The sequence below is a fragment of the Gymnoscopelus braueri genome (assembly GCF_963280865.1).
Source record: "Gymnoscopelus braueri genome assembly, chromosome: 9".
NCBI classification, from domain to species: Eukaryota; Metazoa; Chordata; class Actinopteri; order Myctophiformes; family Myctophidae; genus Gymnoscopelus; species Gymnoscopelus braueri.
This window is the reverse complement of record NC_137610.1, coordinates 36,137,640-36,159,411: the sequence shown is the minus strand read 5'-3', so window position 1 is coordinate 36,159,411 and position 21,772 is coordinate 36,137,640. Positions and strand designations below refer to the sequence as shown.

General features: G+C 42.2%; 1 protein-coding gene across 1 annotated transcript in view; it reads left to right on the top strand.

The window, feature by feature from the left end:
• LOC308091384 (spondin-1-like) overlaps window positions 1–21,772 on the top strand; it is a 60,512-nt gene that overhangs the window by 23,036 nt on the left and 15,704 nt on the right. The window contains exons 5-7 of the mRNA XM_080436969.1: window positions 955–1,077; window positions 1,347–1,495; window positions 20,507–20,571. Coding sequence (XP_080293095.1) covers window positions 955–1,077; window positions 1,347–1,495; window positions 20,507–20,571 — 337 coding nt within the window. The remainder of the gene's footprint in view (window positions 1–954; window positions 1,078–1,346; window positions 1,496–20,506; window positions 20,572–21,772) is intronic.

Sequence of the window (21,772 nt, the reverse complement as noted above, 5' to 3'; positions counted from 1 at the left end):
TTTTCACCCAAAAAACGATTTTTATATCACCTTGAACTTCGTTCTGTCTATTTGCCCTCATTAACAATTCCAGGATCTATTAATTATGCCAATATGCCAAGACTGCAAGAACAACCCCTCATGAATATGCCACACCCCTGGAATCAACATGCAGAACCCCCCCCCCCTAAAAATGTTTAAAAAAATTAACACATCTCCGTCCGACCCCGTCATACACCTGTATCACTATGGCAAAATGCAATATTAACCCATTTTTATGTACTATTTAATGTATGTTTATTATAATTGGAATATCTGTACGTAAATATTGTAACCTATTTTTGCCTTAATGTTACAATGTAGGCAATGATTATAGAATAATAAAGATATTGTTACATCGACCACTGTTCCTAGAAGGAAAACTCAAGTCCAACGCGAGCCGATCTACAAAGCCTCAACGTGGGTTGTAGATCAGCTGTATTTGCCCTGGGACACATAGAGAATGTGCCCTGGGACACATGGGAAGCATAAATCTGGAAGGCTATAAAGCTATAAACTGTCGTTTCCAGAGGGAAGCGTCGCGCTCACATGTGCGCGCGAACACACGCACGCACGCACGCCCTCTCTCAAGTGAGGTCTGTTCTAGGGCCAGTCTGTTTTTTTAATCCTTTTTATCCTCTACATCAAATCTCGTCCCCAAAAATAGCCAATCGTGTTGTGCCGCATTGTGAGCTTGTAGATCTGCTATTTCTTTCCGAATGTTTACCCCAGAATAGGGACACTAGGGTTCATGTACCAGTTTATTCTAGGTGGGCTATTTAGTGACATTTAGGTGCAGTCACAACCTCTAGTAATTCATAAGGTACTGCATTTTTGTTTAAGCCCACTTGCGCACTTCCTAATGTGTGCATATGAGTGTCTATGGTAGGGCTGAATTGTGTGTTTATGTGTACTATATGTGTTGTCTCTCTATAGAGCCTGTGTTTGGTGCGGCCACAGAGAGTCCTCTCTTGGAGTGCTGCGCCTGTGGAACAGCAAAGTACAGACTCACCTTCTTTGGCAACTGGTCTGAGAAAGTTCATCCTAGAGATTACCCCAGTGAGTTGAAAAGATGAGCACACATGCATTCAAACACACACACACACACACACACACACACACACACACACACACACACACACACACACACACACACACACACACACACACACACACACACACACACACATGGTGTGTGTGTGTGTGTGTTCTTAGAACTATGTATCGCAGAGGATAGAGAAGCAGTAAGCAGTGTTTACAAGGAGCATACTGAAAAGGTTCTCTGCATTATAAGTTATACGGACCTGTTATCCTTCCTTGTGTCCCAGGACGAGCTAACCACTGGTCAGCTCTGATTGGAGGGTCACATTCCAGAAGCTACGTCCTGTGGGAATATGGTGGTTATGCCAGTGAAGGAGTCCGTCAGGTTGCTGAACTAGGTTCTCCAGTCAAGATGGAAGAAGAGATTCGACAGAAGGTAACATAATACCTTAGTCTAGATCTTTACTCTCACTCACATTTTGAAAGAGTGAAAAAGTCTGACCGGCTCACAGGCTAACGAGACCTGGAAACTCATTGTTTATTAACCACATGAACCCTGGCATCCCAAATCTGGTACGAACATTCGGCCAATATAGCACATCCACAAGCTTACAAGGTATTATGATGCGTTTTGAGCTATTTTCGCTATCTATAAATGCAAGGAATCTGTCTGTGTGAGTGTGTATCGGTCCCCTGTATATCTCGAGAATCATCAGATGGACTGACTTCAAACTTGCCACAAGTATCGGCGAGGAGCCGAGGACCCAAGGGTTTGTCGTGCCAAGTGTGAAGATGTCTCCCGTTTTGGCCATATATGGAGATCCTTGATATCATCAATAGTACGTCATGGTACTGACACCATGGACTTGCCTCCAAGTACTATGATAATGTGTACTGCGCTAAGTACTATGAGAACGGCTGTGTGTGTTTTTTAATTTTTGTATGAAATAGGGCTTGGTATCATTGGTACATGAAAATAAGCATTTGCAGAGTGATAAGAGTAATAAGATGTGTTATAGTGGGTATTGTGCCTTGAGATTTTGACCAAGGTATTATGGACTGGTATTCGGTATTCTCTCTTCACAAATTCCCATTAAAATATTCTTTAGTGAAGACAAATCCGTACTAACCTAAATGACAGTAATATAATCTGGCTGTATAGACCGCCCATGCAGCCAGCCCATACATTCCCATTAACCAACTCACAAGAACAAATTGATTCCTGTCACATTGAAAATTTTAACCTTTTATAACCAAGGGGCTATTGTAAATGTCAGTATCATGTAAATGCATAATTTCCATCTCTTAAAGGTTGGGATTAGATGGATTTCAGTCTGTAATATGGGGTCAACTGGCGTGAGAATCCCTGCACTAGTAGGAAAAAAAAGCTGGTACTTCAAAATAACAGTATGCTGAGCCAAGAGAAGGTCAGCAAAATGTCTTCAAATGAAGTCAGAGAGCATGGTATCTGCATTGCGCTTCTCATCCTTGTCAGGGCATAGAGAGTTGAGGTATGATGATTATTATTGCTTGCTGGGTCCCTCCACCTACTGTTAATGTGTGTTGTCAGAAGCCATTACATCACAGTTTGAAGTTAATGAGGGGTCTGATGAAATGAGGAATGTAAATTGTGGCAAACGTGCATCTGCATGTACAGTAGCCTACGTACATATCCTTTCTCGCACGCTCTACTTTTCCTCTGTCACAATGGTGGTTTAATGGATGAATTCGCAGTAGTGTGAAATTCCCATTTCCACCGACAGCATGGGGGCAAGGCATTTACATACAGAGAGTGGGTTTTCTTGTACCTATATCCCCTCATTATCCGTTTCATTAAACCAAATGCATATCTACATTAGACTGAGCATGCTGCGTAGTTAGCTGGTCTGTTAATGATATTTGAAGCTTGGATTCAGCTTGACTTTAGATTCCTTATAGAAAACACCAGCAAACCACAAACCCTTTTTTAAGTGAACTGTGCCTTCGGGATCATATGTTTATGTGACGCATCCCCTGGATTCCTCCCCGAGAGAATGGGCTACAAGCTGAGGTGTGTGTGTGTGTGTGTGTGTGTGTGTGTGTGTGTGTGTGTGTGTGTGTGTGTGTGTGTGTGTGTGTGTGTGTGTGTGTGTGTGTGTGTGTGTGTGTGTGTGTGTGTGTGTGTGTGTGTGTGTGTGTGTGTGTGTGTGTGTGTGTGTGTGTGTGTGTGTGTGTGTGCGGGAGAGGGTTGTGTTAAGATATTTGGGAGAGGAAGTGTGTGTGATAAGACTGCTATTATGTGTATGAAAAGCCTGTGAGTGTGTGTGCATGTCACACGCATGCTTGCGTGTGTGTACTTGAGTGTGGCCTACTGTACAGTGTGTGTGGGGGGGAGGAGGGTGCGTGCTTGCTCCATGCCATGCTGCCTCTCTCCTAGAGTGCTGAAAGGTGCATCATAGCAGTTTATAGTTGAACAATAGTGTGTTCTTAGTGGTCTGACAGTTGGGTGTTTGCCTGTCAGTTTGGGTTTAGGTTGTTATATGGAGACATTCGAGGCTGAAGGACAGGCCTAACTCCTCTCTTGGCTGGCCTTGTCTTGTCTCTGGCACTAAACACCACCCTGACACAAAGGAAATGTTATGTGGAATGAGAGGGTTTGCGAGTGTACTGTAGCCTGGAATGTAAGCCATTGTGCTGTAGACTCACTGACATGACTTGAGTGGGCCTTCTACTATGGAATGTTGGGTTTTAAAAATAAAATAAATGTGGGGTTCTTCATCACTATATGGAGTACCCCACACTTTAATTGTGACATGATGTCACCTTATAGTTGACCGGGGTCCCCCAGGGCTCTATACTTGGTTCGCTCCTTGCTTCCTTCTACACCAAAGCTCTTCCACGAAAATTGATGATAATAAGCTCACCAACCATGCATTGCAACGTGAGGTGCTGAGCGCTTGTAGATCAGCTATTTTCGCCAAATGATTGCCCCAAAATTGGGACCCTTAGGTAGTTAGCTTTTTCAACCCAACAATCATCGTACTGTGTGTGTGTGTGTGTGTGTGTGTGTGTGTGTGTGTGTGTGTGTGTGTGTTTGCGTGTGTGTTTGTTATTTTTGAGTAGATAAAGATCAAAGAGAAAACCCACTTTAAATACTTATTTTTCAAACTCATAGCTTGTGTAACTTGCAAATTTAGCTGTCACATTTTTGCAGACCAGAGCCAGAGCGAGAACACGACAGGAACAAAGAGATCCAGATGAATATGCAGCATATTTTTTTTAACAAGATGGGCTGTCCACCAATTTTAGACTGAGTGGGCCATAATTATGAATAATGATAATGTTGAAGATAGCCTTGTTTTTTGGGGGGTTTTTTGTTGCAGAATTTCATAATAGGCCTATATTTTGAGAAGAGTCATGCTGAATGACTATGAATAGTAATCATACAGTAGTGGGCGACAATGTGGTTAAATTAGTAGATGTGAAAGTAGATAATGATCTCCACTTAAAACGAGTGCAACTGATATCTCTCACATGTACAGTACATAAAAGGTGATTTTCATACAGAACATAACATTTTCTTTAAGCACTGCTAAGAAACACACTACTGTATGTTCCTTCAATTAACTCTAGCTTCAGTCAGCGTGCACTTGGAAGAGGCTGCTGTAAAGCTGGAACGGAGAAAGTTGACATGGGTCAATAATCCCTGTCTTAGCTGAGAATCTCAACCATCCAGGGGAGCGATCAGCTGTGGTGATGTGAGGACAAAGCCTTAAGAGATACCTCTATTACAAGCTTGAACCTTTGCTTTCCTAACTACCGACGGCCTAAGCCCTGACACAAGACAGACGGACAGGCAGGCAGAGACACAATCAAGCAGTGGCGATGGCAGCTGGGAACACTCACTGTGACAATGATATAAAGATAAATCCCTGAGATATTTTTCTGACTTGGTAGTCACCTGTGGCATTCTGTGATAAGAAACCGAAATCCATTACGCACTCGTTGTTCAGTCAGCAACTTCATATACTGTACCGTAAGCAGTAGTTCAGTCAGATAACTTACAAATAGATTGAGACCAATAATAGCTTGAGAACATCTTCTTTATAAAATGCAACTACAAGTGTGAATATTATATTTGATCTTGGTGTTCAGGCTCTGCTATACATTACTCCCTGCTCAGCACATTAGCAGACAACCATTTAAGAGCAGGGAGATATACATCTATTACAAACCCCCCCAGGGGAAAACAGAACCCTTAGGGAAAGTAGAGCCTACTGGTGGTGCTGGGAGAAAACAAAGTGCATACAACATTCAGTGGCAGCACTGACAGCAAGAGGAAGTACAAAGAATCAGCTGAGCTTAAGTATACCGCCAATTTGATCAGCTGCTTGACACGTCACATACAGTACATCGCCCACATAGAGCTGCTCATGCGTGTAAACCTCTCGAGTATCTGCCTGAACTAGCTCGCAGGCTACGCATAATTTCTGTAAGAGAGGGTAGCAAATGGAAGTACAAAGAGCAACTGGACAAGGCTCAACATGCAACAACCTGTGGAAAAGTATGTGTGATGAAGTTCATTTGAGCAAATCCTCCAGGCACACCTGAACTTACTCCACTCCAACCCCAGCAGTTGATAACCACAGTTCTGCCTTAATTCGAAGTCATGGTCTCTCTGGCACTAAACGGCACTCACAGGTTTTGACATGCCAAGTGCTTGAGTAATTTAGTCGGTTCACTACGACTGCCAAAGTAAAGGGTGCCTACAAGAATAAATAAAGTAGAAGTGCACAGACAGAGTAGGTAGTTGACTTTGTAAAAATAAATACAATTTGAGTTGTATTTTTGTGCCAGTAATGATATTTTTGTAATCTCACTTAGGAACAAAGTCTGCTCAGTAATATTGGTAAATAAAGATTAAAAGTGCACTGTTCTCTTCCAGGACGACTGACTGATTGAGGGGAAACGCCCAACATCCATCCAGCACAGTAAAATTCCACCTTTCTAAAGTCACAACCCGCTTACTGTACATGGGACACTAAATTACATGGCACACTCAGTTACATGGCATGTCTAATTATGGATTACTGTGAAATGTCACACAGACCAGAATATTGTAAAAGTCAAGGTTGTGAAATGTGAAGAGCTACTGGTCAAGGAGTAAAATCTCAACCTTTTTAATACCATGATGGCACACTGACGGAGAACAGGGACAAAAGAAATCCATGGTGCACCTAATTATAACTTGCTTCGAAATGTCACATACTGTACAGCCAAGTGTAATCTTACATGATCAGATAGCAAAATGTCAAGAGCGGCCGGCCGGAGAGCACTGTGCATTAAAGTGGAAAAGTGTGTTGATAGGTTGATGCAATTAACTTGTAATGAGTTTAGTCGGATGTGACGGCCCACAACATAAAATCTCAGAGGTGCATTAGAACGAGCTCCACGGTGTGTCTGCTTTGAACTCCCACCACTGCCATAACTAACCTTTTGTCATGCATCCAACACCTAATTTTTCAAAAGCGTCACTCGGGTAAGATTCCTCTGGGAAATATCTATTGTGACTGTTGCATGACCTTTGAAAAAGCCTTTTGAAGCGAAAGGCCCTTCCTCTCTTTTTATTTAACCACTTGAACCCCAGCATGCCTATTCTGGGGGGAACATTCGCCTAAAATAGCAAATTGCGTTGTGAGCTTGTAGATTGGCTATTTTTGGCAAAGAGATTTGGTGTAGATGGAAAAAAGCGGTCCAAGTACAGTTGTAACTCAGGTCCATTTTACTAAGAATAGAGGGTTTAAGTGGTTAAGAGTTTAAAATGAAAAACGTGTGCTATATAAGTGCTAAATTATTCTGCATTGATGTAGTCTCTCGAGACAGCCGGCAGCATTTGAAATTGTATGAGACAGTCTGTGATTGAACACTGGCACCAGGAGGTCAGTGCAGTTCTTTATGACTCGCCAGTCACCCTGTTTGGTCCGACTACTTTACTGATGTTCACCCTTCACAGCACCCTCCTCATATCCTGTTTTGGGGTGTAACACCCCCCTCCTGCAATGGTCATTGGGTCATACAGTAGGTTTGAGCCTAGCCATATTGCCCCAGGCTAGTACCCATCATCTTTCTCTGGGGAGTCCTATAGATTGATTTTTTTGTGCTGTACTTTAGGGTCAGAGCTTTTTGTTGGAGCCACATTGTTATGCGACAGTGTTGGAAATGTAAAATATGTCACTATGACCTTCACCGGAGCTCTTGATATCTTTTATTGACTCTTTCCTTTTCTTCTCCCTCCCTTCATCCCTTCTTTCCATCTTTACAGCTGCTTGACTGACTGACTGACTCCTCTCATACATTCACACCCTCTCTCTCTTATCCCATTTTGGGCGGGAACCCCTATTTGTAGCTATACCTTTCAGGACGGGAACTCCTTTTGGGGTTCTTGTTCCTATGTACAGTATTTAGCAACATACATTTATTGTAATTTTTAATGAATATTTGAAGTTTTTCAGAAAACTTAGGTCAGGATTTAGAAGGCGTTTTTAGAATCAGCCTCAGGTCTAAATGGGTTATTGTCTCACCCTTCATCCCATTGTTTATGCTCTATCTGTTTTGAAGACCTCATTTCAGGGAGATTGTCACGGGGGGTCGATGGAACTATCCTTCATCTCTGTGCTCAAAACATTTCACAGGAAAATGCCGTAGACCTCCCTCAAACTGGCAGACAATCACACACACCATCTAGTCTCATTCCTGACACCTGTCAGATTAAGAGGGCGGGAAGTAGTGCTAAGAGAAACATTCTCTCTCTCTCCCTCTCTGTGCGTCTTCAAGCCATCTCCGTGCTTAGAACCATTTTGTCAAACTATCACAGAGTCAACATTCGTGTGAAGGAAAAGTTTTTTTCTTTTTTTACCTGCTGCAGTTGTCAACAGTAGCATTGTTCAGACTTGGTCGGAAGTTGTCTTTCCATTTTGCTTGGCAGATAGAAGATGCTTTGCAAGATTGTTATCTGTGTTTTGTGTATAATTTGCATTCGGGAACACATCAAAGCATATTTTGTGTCGAATATATAGGCTACATAATTTCACATTATTATTGTGCTGGCTTTAACAGTTTTTTACCTCGTAATACCTGCGGATGCAGGATTAAAGGGATATTCCACCGCGCCTCAAGCCGAATTCAGGCTGATCCGGTGCGTCTCAGGAGTGGACGCATATAGCTGAATAAAGAAGGCGCTGGAGCAACTCGGGCGATTGGAGCCTTTTGTTTTAACAACCGGAAAAAAGAAAAAAAATCTATATCAGATTACACCTTCGTAAGATCACCTGCGGATGCAGGTTTACAATGATTGAATCCACACACACACATACACATGTTTATAGCAACTCTCTGCCGGTCTCACTTTTAAAAGAGGACAGAAGGAAGGAGAAAGAGGTTAGAGGGGAGGATTTACATTTTAATGATCCTTTGTACTTATCATGTATTCATCTATTTGGAAAATTGTTACCGGTGGTATCATTTGTAATGACTTGCTCGCTGTGCATTTGTATCATAGACTATCGTACAGGAAAAGAAAAGAGGTTTCAAGATCTCCATATCTATTAGTTGCAAATGTCTGGATGGATTTAAACCGCCTTTGTCCATGAACCTGATGCCCCGTTGCATTCCTCTCTGCCAGAAGGCTTCTTTTTAATCATATTCATATACCAATAATCTTCAAAATAGTATGGAATATATTAACCTTTAAACCTTTTGGTTTATTGTCTAGGATGGTTTGTACTGGTGTTTCACTCACTTAAGACGTGCACGCATTTAATGCACACACAAACACATGTTAACTCACTCGCCCACTCCCAGACACGACACGTGTGCTCACTTTGCTGAGCTTTAAGTTTTATTTATCCGTGGTGATGGTGGAAGTCAGTGTTTGTGATGCTGATCCCAGTGGATTGTTATAAAGGGTCAGCTGGACTACAGCGTAATGGCATTACGTGTCTTGTACACAGTAAAATCCTGTATTCATTTATCTATTTGTAACTCTTGAGTTAAATTAACACTGTGTAGAGCAGAAAGTAGATGAAAAATAGGAGACAGCTCTGACCAACACCCACTCTCTCTATATATATATATGTTACAGGGAAATTGGCATTCCAGGGAAATTGAAAGGGGTACGCTTGTTTTCACCGCCCCTCAGGCAATTCTGTAGAATCAACGCTAGAGGGCAATGCAAGCCAGACATGAGCCCCACACCACACACGCACGCATGCACACGCGCACAAACGAGCACGCGCACGTGCGCACGCACACACACACACACACACACACACGTCACACACACACACACACACACACACACACACCCGCGAACAGCCTTATTCCACGCAGTTGAAGCACAAGGGGGCGGGCCTGGCGGGCTATGTTAGTGCAGTGAGTGGCACTTGGGGCAAACGCAGTCCCCACAACATCATTTACGATTCTGTGCCTATCGGTACATAACTCGGACGGCGCTTAAGTCGACTAGCAGACCATCGGCCGGTCGTCGCGGGCACTCGCGCCTGGAGGCGCTCGGGCGCGACTCCTCGGGCCTCAAGGTCTGCTGAGTCGGCGCGCCTCCGTCATGGTCCAAAACTATACTTTATCAGCGAAAAAAAAGTAGTCCGCGGTTGTTTGAAAAAGTAATGTCCCAAGCGGGAGTCAAACCCAGACTCCCAGTGGTAGTGGGTGGGGAGTCCAATGATTATCGAAGTGCGCCACTGAGGCTTGTACTAGTGGTGTAAAGTAACAAAGTAGATTTACTCAAGTACAATTTTGAGGTATTCGTACTTTACTTGAGTATTTCTCTCATATTATCCATTTTATTTTCAGCGTTCCCCTAGCGTAGCTTCCTGGTTACTATGTTGTTGTTGTGGTCGTCGTCCTCGCATCAAAGCCCCGCCTCGCAGCACCGCCCCGCGCCTATAAAACAAGCGCTCCCCTGTCAATTTCCCTGGAATGCCAATTTCCCTATATATATATATATATATATATATATGTGTATAAGCGGGGGGTGTGCATGCACATGTGCTTCTGTGTGTGCACATATTTTTGTGGTGGGAGTCTGTATCTTTGAGCCTTTCGTACGTTAGGGAGTTATATAGTGTAGTGCTATCCATCAAGAGTTGTGCTTGTAAGAGACTGAGGTAGTTGAGTTAGGAAGTTCCAAAGGGCAAACGCACACACGCACACGCACACACACACCACACACACACACACACACACACACACACACACACACACACACACAGCTCAGAAAGCTTTTGGCGGATGACAGATGGACAGACCCTCGCAGCCGACTCTTAATTGGCTGAAAGGTTCAGACGGGCCAAACTGAGGGAGGAAGCTGGACACGGAGCTGGAGATGAGAGTAGTGGCAGCCGAGACATTTCTTTTTTTCTATTTGTATGATGTGCCGCCTTTTATCAGTCAGGGTACTGAACAGAAGGAGGGAGACGGGGAGGATGGAAGAGTGTTTACAAACACGGCAAAGTTCAGAGGTCAGAAGAGAACACATGGTGTTGTGAGTACATGACAGGCACCGCCTCGCTCTAAAGTCGGGAGGATGCCACTAACACAGCATCTCTCTGATCCACCCTTTATGTCTGGTCTGTTCTGTTTTGCTCTGCTCTGTTCCATCCTGTTCTGTTACTCTCTGTTCCGTTCCATTGTTTAGATGTGCATGGTTTATCTGTTTACACTGTTGAACTGAGGAGGTGGAGAGTTGTCAACTATAATGACTCAAAATGGAGTCATAATGCTGTTTATATAATGGGTGAATGCTCAAATCACATTGGCTGGAGGGTAGCCATTATTTCCGTATAACAAGGCACCTCCAGTGAAATGGGTTTTATTACCGTTGCAAATGGATACGCTTGCAAAGTTTGAGCCCTAAACTGAATGGTATAATGGTTTGAGTAAATGGATTTTCTAGTTGCCTTCCAAATGCAGCTGCATTGCATAAATGCCATAAAGAACAGTTGTCCATTGTTGTTATTTTATGTAAGCTGGCTGAACATCAGACATATCATATAGAATTAGTTTTCCTCTACTTCAAGGTTTTCTTTTCAATCGTATTCACAAGCTAGTTCTTAGAATACCTAACATTGCAATAACCTCCACCTGCTCAGTGTCGTTTTACCTATGAGCTATTGAGGACCTGGAATAGTTGCATGTTTTGAGATTGGCAATAAAGCTACAATACATATAAGCTTAGACCGTACACACACACACACACACACACACACACACACACACACACACACACACACACACACACACAATATATATATTATTTCTTTTTTTGGTCATTTTATCTCAAATATGGGGTCCTTGGACCAAATGGACCCTTAGCCTACGGGTCTGTAACTCCAAAAGTGTACAACTTGATCCGAATTAAATGGATCCTCAGAGTTGGATTAGGTTCACAGAGATAAAACATAATAACCAATTGGGGTCCGTGGCCTAATGCATATCAAACTGGGTATCCGTGAAATTACAAAGGTTGAGCATAACTTGCCTTGCCTAGTGCAGTGTATAGATTTCAGATTATAAACCTTTTGTTTTGTTTGTGATTTGCAATATGACTTAAAACACTCATCATAACTCATCATAAGTAAGAGCCTTTGCTGCCACACTTGTTTGAGATAGACCAAATAACTGCTTGTTTTTGGCTTAGCTTATCTGTTGAATGTAGCTAAAGAAATGTTATTCAACAAATGGCATGTGAACCAACTTTTAATCAGTGTACTGTAGCTAACAGACTCTATAAGCCTCAAGAAGTTTTCATGTGCAGTAATTAAAGGAACACTTCACCGATTTTCAACCTTCTCTTCATATAATTGCTCCCCGCTAATGCTCATTATAAGAGCGCACAATTTCTGTCTAATCACTCTGCATCTCAGAGGTGCATGGGCTGTTCAGAATCCCGCCCACCGATGACAGCCAAGGTCCAAACGCTGATGTGGAGCTCAAGTATAAGAAGACTGAGTGAGGTGGGAACACTTCCCACTGAAAGGTGAAAAGGATTCCAAGTGAATTACACTTGATTGGATCCATCCAAACTAATGATATTCATATGGTGGGCAGCAACGTGTATAGAGACTGAATGTATTTTTCTCTTATCCTCCCCCTCTGGTCATTCATTTTATCCCTGCTTCTGGTCTGGTCTTTATTAAATTAAATGATGTCAGATATATGCATTACATTTTTTTATTATGTCAAATATTAAAAGACAAGCGTGCACCCTTGGTTGTGCTACTGAAGTTAAGAGAGAGAATAGTGTGGTTATTAACTAGCTGTGTGTGTGTGTGTGTGTGTGTGTGTGTGTGTGTGTGTGTGTGTGTGTGTGTGTGAATTAATCATCTCGAGACACACGTAATGTGTATATAATATATGTGTGTGTTAAGATGTTTCATCTGCATCTAGATAAGAGGGTGATTGATGCAGAGACAGCGTCTCCCAGTGCATTCATTGCTGTCTGTCTCCAGGTACCACTCCCATTCTTTCATCTTATGATGAAAGACTTCACTTTGTAGTTGGATTTCGCTTTGGGTCAAGAAAGAGTGACATGACCTTCAATAGTTCACATTTCTGCTCTTTTTTTTAGATGTTCAAACACACCTGCTATTTCCTTAATTGATAAACATTGACGTTCTGCTTGCTATCTGCAATGAATATCAACATTTTTGGGCGGTGTAGCCGCCCCTATAAGTGGGGTTGGGACACCTCATTAGCTGTATTGTGATTGGCTCATTAGTACACCCCTAGCTGTACTGTGATTGGCTGACTCTATTGGCTGACTCTATTCAGCACTGTGATTGGCTAGCGAGACACATGATGACATTAATAACCTATAAATAGGATTATGCACTTCAAAAAATCCATATTTTTTTGAAGTGAGCTTCCATCACTATGATGACCACTGTGATGACCACACCACACCGCCCACTTCACACTGGGTGTGATTTTTGGGCGGTGTAGCCGCCCCTATAAGTGGGGTTGGGACACCTCATTAGTATTAGTTTCCTGCACTGTGATTGGCCCACTTGGCCCACTTTCCTGTACTGTGATTGGCTGACTCTATTGGCTGACTCTATTCAGCACTGTGATTGGCTAGCGAGACACATGATGACATTAATAACCTATAAATAGGATTATGCACTTCCAAAAATGTTATTTTTTGGAAGTGAGCTTCCATCACTATGATGACCACTGTGATGACCACACCGCCCACTTCACACTGGGTGTGATTTTTGGGCGGTGAAACCGCCCCTATAAGTGAGGTTTGGATATTTGTACAACAAATCCTGCGCTGTGATTGGCCAAAAATGTACCCCGCCTAACCCTGCACCGTGATTGGCCAATCACAGTCTATTCAGGACTGTGATTGGCCAGTGTCACATGACACATGTGCATAGCCCTATATGAGAAACCATAACTTTAAAAAAAACCTAAGTTTTTTTTTTTTAAGTTATGGTTTCTTCCATCACTTCCATCGGAATATGACTTTCATGACTTTCATAAAGAGTGTTTCAATAAATGTATTTATTTATTGTACATGATTGGTTGACTCCATTCAGTATTGTGATTAGCTAGCAAGACACCGCCCACTTCACACAGGGTGTGATTTTTTCATCTTTTCCATTTTCTAGACGGCCTTGAACACAAGATGGCTCCACTCTGCAGGGAAAATGTAGACAAAGTAAAATGACCAGACAAAACAAAGGCGAGGACAAAACAAACCCCACACTGCCAGTTAGCCTAACAAACGGTCTCACTGCAGCTTAATTATTTTCTATTGACTTACTGATAGGAGAATTAGCCTCAAGTGAAACCAATCTATCCAGGACCATGTGCTTTGTTTGCGTGCTCCATTTTGAAGGCATTGTTAAACATTTATGATTGTTTAACAGTTTTGTAGATATATATATATATATACATACACACACACACACACATACATACATACATACATACATACATACATACATACATACATACATACATACATACATAAGGCCTGTCCCCGACTAAGGATTTCTATAGTTGAATCTGATTGGCCAAATGTTGCCTTGCCTATAGTCGACTAATGCAACACCCCAAAAAAAACTTTTTTAATGAAAAATCTAAGCTGTTATACTTATGAATTACACTCAATGGATCCATTCTTTCTCCTACCTGCCTTCTTTCTTCCTTCCACTTTAACCTTAACACCTTCCATCTGACAACCTTGCCTTATCTTCCCCTGCTAATGCCTGTCACTTCTCCTTTGATTAGCAGTCTGCAGACACATGTGGATGATGAGGCATCATCCAGACCTGGAACTGCACCTTGCTCATTACTGATATGCGAGTTGTGTTGACCACATGTCTGCGGCTTAATGCAAGTTCTGTCCCTCTTCATTACAGAGCTTGGATTCAGTTATAGTTCGGGGCAGTCAATGTCACTGTAAAAAATTACTTCCAACATACCAATCAGGTCGTTGTGACAAGATAATTATAGTTCAGATGCACAGGAACCAAAGAAATCCACAAGAGCTTGTATTCCAGAGTTACATACCATATACTGTACTGTTGTTTCATCATTGTAATTAATATTTTCCAAGGCTGCTTCGAGAAATCTGTGGGCTGGATTTGTACAGAGAATGCTTGAATAGCACATAATCACCACCAGAAATGTATACAGTATGGTACAGTATGTACTGTATGGCTATTATGAACCCCTTTAAAGACCTACTCAATGAAAATGTATTCAGCTTGTAATGCAAGGAGGAGATAGAAAATATGTGATGTGCTGTGAAGGACCATAATCGGTGATCTTCTACGTTTATTCCTTTATATTAACTTTTGTGTTGGGAAATAGTGGATCAAGGGCAGATTTTGCCATTTAAACACAATTCTCAAAATGTATGTAACATTGTTAATGATAATTAATGTATACTTTTCACCCTTTTTTTCCTCCTTTTTTACGTTAGTTGATTCTGTCATTTAAAATTATCTGTTTCTCTTATTTATCCATTTGTAACTCTGAGAGTTAAATTAACACTCTTTAACAGTAACATTTTTACAGTGTAATATCAGTTCCCTCTTCACCAGTGTCACTGTGTGGCCCTCAGGGGCCCTCGGGCCAGCTAAACTGTCCACTGCTGTCGGCTACTGACAGGTCAGAGGTCTTGATGGAACTCATCTGCCCTGCCTGTATTACCCGCCACCCCTCCCCCTTCACCCATCTCTCCCTCTTTCTCTGTCCAAACATCCCCTCCAGCTCATCTTGTCCATTTAACAGGAGCTCTGGGAAGTGCTTACCACTTGGTGTTCTCCCTTTCATTCTTTCTTTCTTTCTTTCTCTCCCCTCCTCTCCCTCTCTCCTCTAAACAGCCCTTGCAGTCTCTTTCTTTGTTCATTCCAGCGGTCATAAACACAAATCCCTGTGAAGAGTAACTTTATTCCCAGGGCAGAACCAGGGGCATGGAATTCATCACTAGCTTTGACTGAGCGACCACCCGGCTCGGCCTGAGGGCAAAGCAATTACTGGACTTTCACTCACACCGTGACCCCACCTCGTCTTCTCCCCTCTCCATTCCACTCTACTGCTACTCCCTGTCACCCCACCCCCCCCCACCCCCACCTCACTACTCCAGCTATCATTTCTCACTGTTACACCCAACTCTTCTCTTCTCTTCTCTTCTCTTCTCTTCTCTTCTCTTCTCTTCTCTTCTCTTCTCTTCTCTTCTCTTGTGGATGCATCTGTTGTGTTTTGGATGAATGACAGGGTTGGCTGGGTGGCAGAAAATTGTGACGTCATTCTCAGCGAAGACTAGGTTTAAAACATGGCATATAAAGTGCATATGGACCTTAGTATGAAATGCTGGAGGGCTTTTAACTTGGCAGGTTGGGGCTGCCCAAGTTTATCCAAATTGATCAAATCATACCAGCAAAAACCTTACAACAGGAGCTATATCCTCCATTATGAATAAAATAATGTCTGTCATCTTATCAATCTTCTTTTGCCAGAAATGAGTGCATTGCAAAGTAGACTGTAAAGAAAATAAGTGTTTTCGTGAAGTGCCAGCAGGTAGTCTTGCTTTTTTATATTTCTGCAAGAGACAGAGAATTTTGACAAGACAAAACACAGCAGCCGGTGATCCATGCTGACTAATGTGACAGTGTTTCCCCAGGTGAATGTGTCACATATTACATCTGACACTGGTGTGATGGATTACCTGAGCCTCAGGTTAATGCGTGTGCGCACACTTGCACACAAAAGGAGTCATGCTCCTGTGCACTCCCTGACAAACAAATGCAAGTGATTATCTGAACAGACGCAGGGGACGTACGGTACACCGTACCTATGATACCTACAATGTGACATTTTGTGCATGGACAAAGTGAACAGTTAATAACAGTTAATTAATATCAAATAACAATATTATTAAAGAGACGTATTTGTTATTCCATGATCATTTTCATGACCTTTTTACATTTTGTAATATTATTTAGGTGCATACTATAGGCTAACACACCACACGGCACACATCAAAACACCCGCCCCCATTATTGTCTATGTACTGCACAAATCCCAACACCGGCGGCGCTAGGCGGCGCATATCGGTCTAATCAATCAATCAATCAATCAACTTTATTGTCACAACACAATTACAGGTAACAGTGAGGTGAAACTCTTGTTTATGCATATGTTTGCAGCTCAGGGAGCAAAAAGAAAATAATTGGCAGTAAAGAATGGAAAACAAGTTGAGCACAAAAAACCTGAGTAAGCAGCATGTTAATATCAGTGTCTTGTAATTAAAAGAAGTCCTAAATTGGCGGTGCAACGTAGGTGTGAGGGCTGCACAACGGCCCGGACTCTAGATGTGTGGGCTGTGTAGTCGCCTGAACCTCTAATCATTAAACCTTCCCAAAAATTACTGTCTGGTGAGGAATCAAGTGTGTTCTCAATGGTGTTCTCCCTGCAGCGCGCAGCAGAGAAACACTTCACGTGCGTCAGTGACACGTCACAGTGCAGGCAGTGTGTTTTGCACGTACCTGGTGTGGAAACGTTTTTTCTTTTCTTGAAAGCTGTGACTCTCAAATTAAAAAGTAATTTGTGCATTGTATTACACTATTTAAGAGAAAGGTTTGTTTTATTGGATGTATTGTTTTTGAATGTATGTGGGCTATGATTTTGTCGGCTGATTCATACTACATTGTCGTGCTCCGAAAATAGCACATCTACAGGCTCACACTGTGAGCTTGTAGATCTGCTATGACGCAGTCGTACGAGTGTAAATTAAGCATAAGATACCAGTGCATAAAGTGTTGGATTTATTGAGCTAATGAGCTACGGTATGAAAATAATAATAATAATAATAATAATGATAATAAAACATTTAGACCTTACTGACAGTTAACCGGAGTTAACCAAAAGTATCACACATTAAATATTAATATACTTGAAAATTGGATTTCCAATTTCTTGCTCTGCAGGGGGCATAGGATGTCTGTTCATTTCAAATACCTCTTTATGATGTATTTATAGAATGCAGAAACTGTTATTTTGCTATCACAATTACAGCAACCAGCCTTAGGGGAAAGCATAATTGGGCACATGATACTGAAGGGCTTTTGCTTCATAACCATGTCATAGATGACTGACACGGTGTGTGTGTGTGTGTGTGTGTGTGTGTGTGTGTGTGTGTGTGTGTGTGTGTGTGTGTGTGTGTGTGTGTGTGTGTGTGTGTGTGTGTGTGTGTGTGTGTGTGTGTGTGTGTGTGTGTGTGTGTGTGTGTGTGTGTGTGTGTGTGTGTGTGTGTGTGTGTGTGTGTGTGTGTGTGTGTGTGTGTGTGTGTGTAAGTGTGTGCTGTTTTGCACATGATCAAAGACACCTTGATAGGTGAGTTAAATTGCAGCACATTTCCAGGAAGACAGGCTGGTAGTCATGTAATTGGCGTTGGGCAGTCGCGTAACGAGGCAACAGTATGCCGGGCCCTCATGAACGCGCATGCGCCCGGACTGCGCGCACGCGCCGCGGAAATTTTGCGGTTATTAGTGGTTTCTGATACTTTTTTCGCAGGTTTGTGACTGATTTCGGGTACATAAATAACGGTTTTGTAACAACTACTTAACAATTACAATGTTAAGGGCACACCCAGGTTTATTTTTTAATTCATATTTTTTTTTTAAATATATATATATATATATATATATATATATATATATTATTTTTTTCTGGGTGGGGAGGTGCCCCTAACGTCATGGGCCCCAACGCAACCGTGTTGTCTGCGTGACGGTAGTGACGCCCCTGGCGTTGGGGGGTGTGTGTGTGTGAGTGAGTGAGTGCATGTCTGAATCACCTAATTTTAACCTAAGCTACTGTATTTTATATATATATATATCCACGAATTACAGCAGCGTGGCTCATCCATCCATCTGTTCCATAGCGTCTGTGTAATTGTAATTGCATTTAGACATTAGAAAACCTTTTCCCAAAGTCTCCAGGCTCATTAGCCTTTATTAGGATGGGTGTAGAAAGACAATGATGTGTGGGCCAGGTCCCTCCTGGCACAACTTTTTTCCTAAGTGAGGGAGTGAGTCATGGGTAGAGCTGAGATCAGTAAGGGATTTGGGAGGATCTTGATCTTTGTCTCTCTCTCTCACTCTCTCTCTCTCTCTCTCTCTCTCTGACTATCTGACTCTCTCTGACTCTAGGATCTTAAACCACATACAGTATCAACAACTTACTGTACTTATCTGTTGATTGGTACTTGGGTTTGCCTCTTTCCATGGAGCAGTGCAGTTTGCTGCTGCTGTCCATGTTTATTTATTTTTTTATGTAAATTTCGACTAGTCGACTACTACTTGGTCAAATGAGTCGACTAGTAAAAATCATTAGTTGTGAATGCCGTGGGTGTGGGTGTGGGTGTGGGTGTGTGTGGTGGGATGCTGTAGGTCGGACGTGTCACTATGACCAACCTCTGAACTAAAATATTCCTCTCCTCTAACCTTTTCAGCTTCTCACTCGCTCCTCTCCTCTAACCTTTTCAGCTTCTCGCTCGCTCCTCTTATCATCTACAACACATCTCCAGCACAGCATGGTCCTGTCTTCCTTGTCCCAACCCGCCCGCTCCGTGGTTCCTCCTATGTTATGTCCTCTCCTTCCCTTTTCTCATTCTCATTAACTTTCCGCGTTCGTGTTCCTCCCCCCCGTTGCGCCTCCCCTCAGCGCCCCATCCTGCAGTCTCCACGATCTTCATTAAATCTTTTCATTTTGTCTGTTCGGCCTCCGTCCATCTCTCCCCTGCTTTTTAGCGTACCCATTCATCAATTTCTCCTCACTTCATCCCTCTCTTTCACTCCCCTTTAGATGCGGACGTGTGCCAATCATTTTTCTTCCTCTTTCCTAACCTTTGTTTCATCTCCATCTCTTCATGTCCTCCCTCGCTCTCTCCTCTCACTTCGTCTACTCCCTTGCTTTCCTCTTCCATCTCTTCTTGATAGAATAACAGATTATGTCCTGAAGCATTCAGGAAGATATATTGATGAAAAATAAGCAAACTGTGTGTGTGTGTGTGTGTGTGTGTGTGTGTGTGTGTGATCATCAAACATTTTGTCTACCAAATGAACAAGTCCATCTGTCTCTATATCGTGCTGTGTTCTTGTTTGTTTGACGTATTGTGTTGTGTCTATGTCTTTGTTGTATCTTGTTTTTCAGTCTCTTATCTGCCAGTTTTGTGTGTGTGTGTGTGTGTTTGGGTGGGGGGGGGGGGGGGGTCTGATGGAGACAATGAGTACTCATTAATTTTGAAAGGTCATATTCAGACTGTTCAATTCAATTCTAATCAGCTCCTTTGCCGAATTCATCATTTACCACCCTGCTATTGGCGGAAGAATTTATGTCCATGGCATTCTTATATAAAATCTTGTGTGCCTGTCCATAAATTGACCGTAATGGTGGAGAGAGAATGAGGAAGTTACAATAGAGTGGTTTAGGTTTGTGTGCGGTTAGCAGAGAGCTGGGTTCTCTTTTGGAGAGACAGATGGCCATTATGACACAGGACTGAATTGTCCTGATAATGGATATAATTTGTCTGCACTCTCTGGCTTTTGAAAAGTAGAAAACACTTTGGTGTCTTTAATAACAGTGATCACCCTGTGTCATGCCGATGTGTCATTTTGGGCCCTTTAATTATCCCTTTCTTCATCGCATTGATGTACATTTCTTCTCTTCTTCTTTCTCTCATTCTCTATTTCTTCTCTCATTCTGTCTCTCATTCTCTCTCTCTCTCTCTCTCTCTCTCTCTCTCTCTCTCTCTCTCTCTCTCTCTCTCTCTCTCTCTCTCTCTCTCTCTCTCTCTCTCTCTCTCTCTCTCTCTCTCTCTCTCTCTCTCTCTCTCTCTCTCTCTCCCCCCCCCCCCCCCATCTTTATCTCTCTGCAGGGAGAGGAAGTTCTGACCGTCATTAAAACCAAGGCCCAGTGGCCAGCATGGCAGCCACTCAACCTGTGAGTATCATTCAGTGACAGTTGGACTAATAGACACAGCCACTACTGTGATATCCCTCAATGCTCCTCTGAACAGAGAAGTGTAAATCACTGGTGTTTGAATTCTCAATTATGATGATGATGCTACACCCTTTTAACTCTCAAGTTAGTCAAATATATATACAGTATATTTGTATTCTTTTGTACAGAAGTTATGAAAAATTATTTGCATTCTAATCAACAGTGAATAAATTAAAACTTGATTATCTTGACTTGTGCACCACTTGTCCACCACTCTTTGCTATTCTATATTACGGGACTTTGTTTGAATATTCATATACAGTATGAAAAGTACCCTACCTCTTGCACACCCACCCACACAAACATACAGTATCTTTAGCCAAACATCTGTTTAATTAGCCCTCCTAGCGTTGTCTGTCATTTGTGATATCAACCCACTATTATTTGTTACTAATGAGGACACTCACATACACTCACATAACACTCACATTACACTCACACACGCACGCACGCACGCACACACGCACGCACATACACACACAATTTTATGCACAAAGTTGTCAGGTTGGTCCGACAGCACAGTCCTGTATATTAATTTGCCAAGCTGTGATCAGATCTGTGTTTCTGCATTTGTTCTTTGTAGGTACTTCATCTCATAATGAGTGTGGTTGCCAGCAACCATGGTAATATACTCAGTATGTTCTAGTCTGTAGCTTCAGACAATGAAAAAAAAACTGTTCATCAATAGTAGACATAAGTATAATTTTCTCCATATGATTAGATACCTTTTAAAGACTAATTAATGCTCAACGTTAAATACATATTATGGATACAGACTAAGCCCTCTTGTCCATCTTCTGCGTTGATTTCAACCTTACTTGTGCACAATTTCGTGAAAGCTTATGGATTCAGTCGAGATGGAGCAGTACCACTGGAAATCATGGGAGTAGTGTAGCTACTTAATTTCAACGTCTATTTGTTCAGGCGAGACTTGACAAAATAAAATTCTCACTCCACATGTCACAATGTATTTGTTGCCTCACAGACCACTGCTGTCTACAACGCTTGGAAGTATGGGACCCATGGAAGTATGCAAAAAGTGATGGTTATATCGTTTTGAATGGACGTATTTGTTTTTGTTAGTAGAGGGCGTAGAGAATTACCTCATACAATAGACCAGATATGAACAGTAAATGGAAAC